Here is a 6,068-nt window from a genome sequence, read left to right as displayed (position 1 = left end):
GATATAACATGTAACCATTTCTAATTGCCTTAAGAATCAGACTTAGAATACACTAACAAACACATAACAGGAAGAAGACCTTTAACCACAAATGACCACACTGTAATATGTTCTGTCTTCAGACTGGACATAAACATTACAATATACAACCCCAATTCAAATGAAGTTAGGACGCTGTGTAAAACAGAAATAAAAACAGAATACGATGATTTGCAAATCCTTTTCAACCTCTGTTCAATTGAATACACTACAAAGACAAGATATTTAATGTTCAAACGGATAAACTTTATTGTTTTTTGCAAATATTCACTCATTTTGAATTTGATGCTGAAATGTTTTCAGCACAAAGTGCAAAAGCCAGCATCTCTGATGGTATGAGGGTGTTAGTGCCCATGGCAGGGGTAACTTGCACATCTGTGAAGGCACCATTAATGCTGAAAGGTACATACAGGTTTTGGAGCGACATATGCTGCCATCCAAGCAACGTCTTTTTCAGGGTCGTCCCTGCTTATTTCAGCAAGACAATGCCAAGCCACATTCTGCACGTTACAACAGTGTGGCTTAGTAGTAAAAGAGTGCGGGTACTAGACTGACCTGCCTGCAGTCCAGACTTGTCTCTCATTGAAAATGTGTGGCGCATTATGAAGCGCAAAATACGACAACGGAGACCCCGGACTGTTGAGCAACTGAAGCTGTACATCAAGCAGGAATGGGAAAGAATTCCACCTACAAAGCTTCAACAATCAGTGTCCTCAGTTCCCAAATGCTTACTGAGTGTTGTTAAAAGGAAAGGTGATGTAACACAGTGGTAAACACGCCCCTGTCCCAACTTCTTTGGAATGTGTTGCAGGCATCAAATTCAAAATGACTGAATATTTGTGTGTGAATGAGTGAATAAAGTTTATCCATTTTAACACTAAATATCTTGTCTTTGTAGTGTATTCAGTTGAATAGAGGTTGAAAAGGATTTGCAAATCACCGTATTCTGTTTTTATTTCTGTTTTACACAACGTCCCAACTTCATTGGAATTGGGGTTGTAGTATTGTAAGTTTTTTATTATTATTATTATTATTATTATTATTATTATTATTGAAAGCCTCCAGCTTGCAACAGGGATGCAGACGTCGTGTATAAAACTTCTACTACCGAAGACGCAGGAAAGACCGGATTCCGGTGCTTCACTCACATCGGCTCTCCGTCGCGTCTGGATTCGGGAGCCGTTGGAAATGTCAGCCTAAACTAGCTAATCTACATGTCAATAGAGCGGTCTATAAACTACATTACGCTTTGTTTTACATTTGGCTAGGTGTCCAAGCAGCAGATGATTCAAAGTACTTCTTAATTTCTTAATTTAGCGAACGTGAGAAATAAAGTAGCGTAAAGAAACTTAGAAAGCTAATTAGCTTAGCTGACCTAGCTGTTATTTAGCCTGCTGGTTGCTTGGTAGCGGTTAGCTCGGTTACGTTACCTGACGTGCTGCTAGTAGGCAGCCGGCTTGGCTTGCAAACGTCAGAAAAGCTGCTTAAATCTGTTAACATTAAAATAAAACAGTTAAGTCTGGTGTAATTTGGTCTTACAGGTCATGGCTCAGCATTTCTTTGGACACCCGGGCTCTGCTACATTTCAGTCGACGCCTAAAGCTCCTCATCGGGCGCAAACAAAGGTAACGTTAGCTAAAGGTGTAACGTTAGTTAATCTGACTATTTTAGGTAAAAGCAGTAAAATGGTACTATAGTTACGTTGACTCGTGCGACATTGATTGTAAAAGGAAAAAAACAGTAATGAGAAAGGGAGAAAATGTACAATCTTTTGGTTTTCCCTAGTTGGCACAGGAGGAGCATAGTATAGACCATGAGACGACAGGTGAAACGCTGTCTTTTGTAACGCTAGATGATGGCCACGACCAGCAAAGGTGAGTGGCATGATGGTAAGAAGGTACCAGGTCGTGAAGTGTTTTTGGAAGAAAAGGATGAAAGTCCTTGATCATGTCACTCACTTTCCATCCTTTTTCTTGAAGTGAGGACTCCGGCATCAATGTTTCAAGCAGATGTTCACCTGTGAGCCTTGCTGTGGATGATGTTGTCCCCAAGCCTGTTAACTCAAAAATAGATGAGATTGGGAGGAAAGCTCAAGACCTTATCGAGCGCATCAACCAGAGCAGGGCCATGGACCAGAAAGTCTTGAGCAGCTTTGAGGAGAAGCTGATGCGGAAGGTATTGTTTGCTGTTTAGTGAAACCGTAGTCTGTAAAATAGCACTTTACAATACCGTTCAAGTGTTTGCGGGAAATGTGCTTGTTGCTTGGTTCAAAGGTGTATAGACTGAAGCAAGACGAGACTCAAGGAAAAACACATTAATCCATAAGTTCAGAAGCTACCGCATAACTCTGCAGACAACTCTCATGGGAGCTTAGGGTCATGGAACATTTGTTAAGACGGTGACTTTGAACCTAGTAGTTTTAATCACCCTTGTAATTAGTCAGCCGAGATAGAGGAAGCGGGTGATTTGTTCTTGGAAGATGATCCTAGAAAATTCAATAGTTCTAAAACAGTTGGCGAGGCTGGGATTTCAGGGGCAGCTTTGGCAGAGTCTCTGTGTCTTGTTACTGGATGCTCTGTTGTCAAGCTTTGGCAGGTGTCCTAGAGAAGTAGAGAAAGTCGAAAACATGATCAGGACAAGAGGAAATAGTTCAGGAGGTTTGGGGCAGAAGCAGATTCTATTATTAACAGTATAACAAATGTGTTTTCATTCGTGTAAAATTTTGTTTATGCAGTTTTCCCCTCATCCCAAATGTACTCGATAGGCCAATGTTTGGTATCCGACATTTTGCTTCTTTAGTTTTGCACTGGAGCTCTGAAGCTACTGTAGCTGATAAGTAACGGAAGCTTATGTATACCAATTTGCGTCATGCACACTGCAACTGCGTCAAACTGTTAAGTAGTCTCAAATACATGACATGCTGTTATTTAAATGGTCAATATGGACAAGAGTCAGGATAGTTTTTTTGTTTTGTTTTTTTGATAAGAGTATGTCTTGTATAGAAACCTATTTGCTTCCATTACTTCTTAACTATATCGGCCTCATAGCTTTAGTGCAAAGCTGAGAAAAAACACGTTGGACATCAAACATCTGGGCAGATCAACTGCATGTGGTGTAACTACAGGGTGAGTCAAAAGTCACAGGACACCGTTTTATTTATTATGTTTATTATATTTATTATGTATTTTTTATGCTGTCACAAGCCTCCACGATGCGGTGCTGAAGGTGGTGTTTGTTGCTGATTTTCTCAGCATACACAATTTGTTTGAGATGACCCCACAGATAAAAGTCAATAATAAAATAAAAAAGAACGGTGTCCTGTGGCTTTTGACTCACCCTGTATATTGGGCCAAATGCAGCCTGCGGACTAATTTGTAATTAGGTCTGTGGCTTATGTTTAAGAGTGTGTTATAAATGACCCACTAGCCAGTATGTTGCAGTTTATCCTTTCACCTGATTCTTGGCAACAGCACTGTAAAATTACTTGGCACTGCACTGTAGTAACGAAGGCTAAACCTGCAGTGGAGACTGCAGCCATAAAGCATAAACTCAACACTGTGAATTAGCGATTTAGGCAGAATGGAAATTTAAATACCTTTTCTGTCAAGAGCCACAACAAATGAGTTGCCTCATATGTCAAAGTCTGTAGTTTTAATATCAGTTGATAAAAAAAACAAAGCATAGAAAGACAATAAATACTCAGAGGTCAGAGAAACTAAAGCAACTACAATCTACCCGAGTCTAACAGCACCAACTTTTATATCAGAATAAATTCATTCGTTCACTAAATATTACCAAAAAAATGCAAGCGAATATGTGGCTCTTTATGCTGCATTTATTTGATATGTTAAGAACATTAGCGAACAAAACCAAAAATGTAAAGATTTTTGGTGAGTGTGTACAAGTAAACACTTGAATAGGAATGTACTAGACTTTTCACAGAGACATGTTTATTGTTACTCTTAAACATACTCTTAATTATATGTTAGAAATATTTACTGAGATATATTGTTCTCAGCAAGCCTTGTGTAAAACTCTTTTATATACTATACAGTAACTTAAACAATAAAGCTGCAAAGGGCTTGAGAGACCTCACTGGTTTTACCCATCATGAGAAGTTTCTTGTGTGGCACCTTGTTAACGAGACACCTTTTTATAGGCCATCAGTTGAACTAGCTGATATCTGGTGAGAATTTTTATATATATATATATATATATATATATATATATATATATACACACACACACACACACACACATACATACATACATACATACACACATACATACATACATACATACACACACACACACACAATTGCCAAAAGTATTCATTCACCCATCCAAATAATTGAATTCAGCTGTTCCAGTTACTTCATGGCCACAGGTGTATAAAGCCGAGCACCTAGGCCTGCAGACTGCTTCTACAGACATTAGTGAAAGAATGGGTCGCTCTCAGGAGCTCAGTGAATTCCAGCGTGGTACCGTGATCGGACGCCACCTGTGGAACATGTGCAGTCATGAAATTTCCTCACTACTAAATATTCCACAGTCACCTGTCAGTGGTATTATAACAAAGTGGAAGCAACAGCAACTCAGCCACAAAGTGACAGACCACGTAAAATGACAGAGCGGGGTCAGCGGACGCTGAATTGTATAATGCGCAGAGGTTGGAAACTTTCTGCAGAGTCAGTCACTACGGACCTCCAAACTTCATGTGGCCTTCAGATTAGCTCAAGGACAGCATAGAGAGCTTCATGGAATGGGTTTCCATGACCGAGCTGTTGCATCCAACCTTACATCACCAAGCACAATGCAAAGCGTGGAATGCAGTGATGTAAAGTGCCACCACTGGACTCTAGAGCAGTGGAGACGAGTTCTCTGGAGTGACTAATCACGCCTCTCCGTCTGGCAATCTGATGGGCGAGTCTGGGTTTGGCGGTTGCAAGAAGAACGGGGCTTGTCTGATTGCACAAATGTTTGCAGTCTGCAGGCGTAGGTGCTTGGTTTTATACACATGTGGCCATGGAAGTGATTGGAATACCTGAATTCAATGATTTGCATGGGTGAGTGAATACTAAAATATAAAATCTATCTATCTATGTACAGTTTAATATTTTTCAACTGTGAAGTTTGCCATAATCTGTACTGTGTGTTTGTGTATGACTGTGCAGGTGAGTGAGATGTGCCAGCAGGTGAAGGAACAAATGTTTGAGTATTATGAGGAGCACAGTCGAGGGATGGAGACCAAGTTCACAGAGCTTTCAGAGGTGCTGGAGCGCAGCAGTCAGCTTAGCATGGAGCTACAGGGAGCCAGCCAGACACTGGCAGCCATCAACAAAGGTCTACAGCAAACTGGCCAGTAGATACAATGCCGCTTATCACACAGCACTTAAAATACTTCCATAGCACCAGATACCTGAAATCCAGTTGAGACCAATATTATAACACCATAATACAATAAAATAGAAGTTGTTTATATTACCGGGGAAGTGAAACGCTGTACTCATTTTATGTCTAATTTATATTTTTTTTTTTTCTAGAAGAAATAAAATCCAAAACCTACAGCATGTAATGCTGCTCTGTTAGTGAAACAACAAAATGTGTAATTTAAAACAAGTGTTGTTGAAAAAGTACTGTAAGGCAGAACAACCTGAAAGGATGCATTTGTGCTCGTTTTGATCTTTAGTTTTATTAAAGTTATTAAAAGCATTAACTATCAGGCTATATTTGTGTAGTTATTGCTGTGTAAGATGAAGAGAGAGGCTTTGTAAGATGAAAGTTTTTCTTCCAACCTTATTTTTAGAAACCTAATTCTGTTTGTGATGCCAGCCATTGTTATTAATCTATATAAGTCTAAATAAGCAGCTATTCATTACATATAGACACCCAGACCATCATAAAATGGGGACTGGATTAGAGTCCATTTAACAGAAGGCTAAAAAGCAGTGGACCATCAGGTTTTTTCACGAAAAACATGCACACAATCACCATGTAACTAGGATAATAAACAAAAAAACAATGGAGCA

At 39.5% G+C, this 6,068-nt stretch overlaps 1 protein-coding gene across 1 annotated transcript; it reads left to right on the top strand.

Moving 5' to 3' along the window:
• Positions 1–1,176: 1,176 nt before the first annotated feature.
• Positions 1,177–5,405, top strand: syce2 (synaptonemal complex central element protein 2). Its single transcript, XM_017705652.2, has 5 exons — positions 1,177–1,229; positions 1,581–1,664; positions 1,825–1,913; positions 2,019–2,214; positions 5,214–5,405. Exons 2-5 carry the CDS (start codon positions 1,584–1,586, stop codon positions 5,403–5,405), a joined length of 558 nt encoding a protein of 185 aa, XP_017561141.1. The 5' UTR covers positions 1,177–1,229; positions 1,581–1,583.
• Positions 5,406–6,068: the final 663 nt, after the last annotated feature.

The sequence above is a fragment of the Pygocentrus nattereri genome, chromosome 14 (assembly GCF_015220715.1).
Source record: "Pygocentrus nattereri isolate fPygNat1 chromosome 14, fPygNat1.pri, whole genome shotgun sequence".
NCBI classification, from domain to species: domain Eukaryota; kingdom Metazoa; phylum Chordata; class Actinopteri; order Characiformes; family Serrasalmidae; genus Pygocentrus; species Pygocentrus nattereri.
Note: the sequence above shows the minus strand (reverse complement) of the source record. Positions and strands in the feature narration are given on the sequence as shown.

Bases quoted from the DNA above. Each gene is read 5' to 3' on its own strand.
- syce2 (XM_017705652.2), top strand. From the start codon at position 1,584: ATGGCTCAGCATTTCTTTGGACACCCGGGCTCTGCTACATTTCAGTCG. The intron at 1,914-2,018 runs GTGAGTGGCATG...TTTTTCTTGAAG, and splicing joins GATGGCCACGACCAGCAAAG to TGAGGACTCCGGCATCAATG. The intron at 2,215-5,213 runs GTATTGTTTGCT...ATGACTGTGCAG, and splicing joins AGGAGAAGCTGATGCGGAAG to GTGAGTGAGATGTGCCAGCA.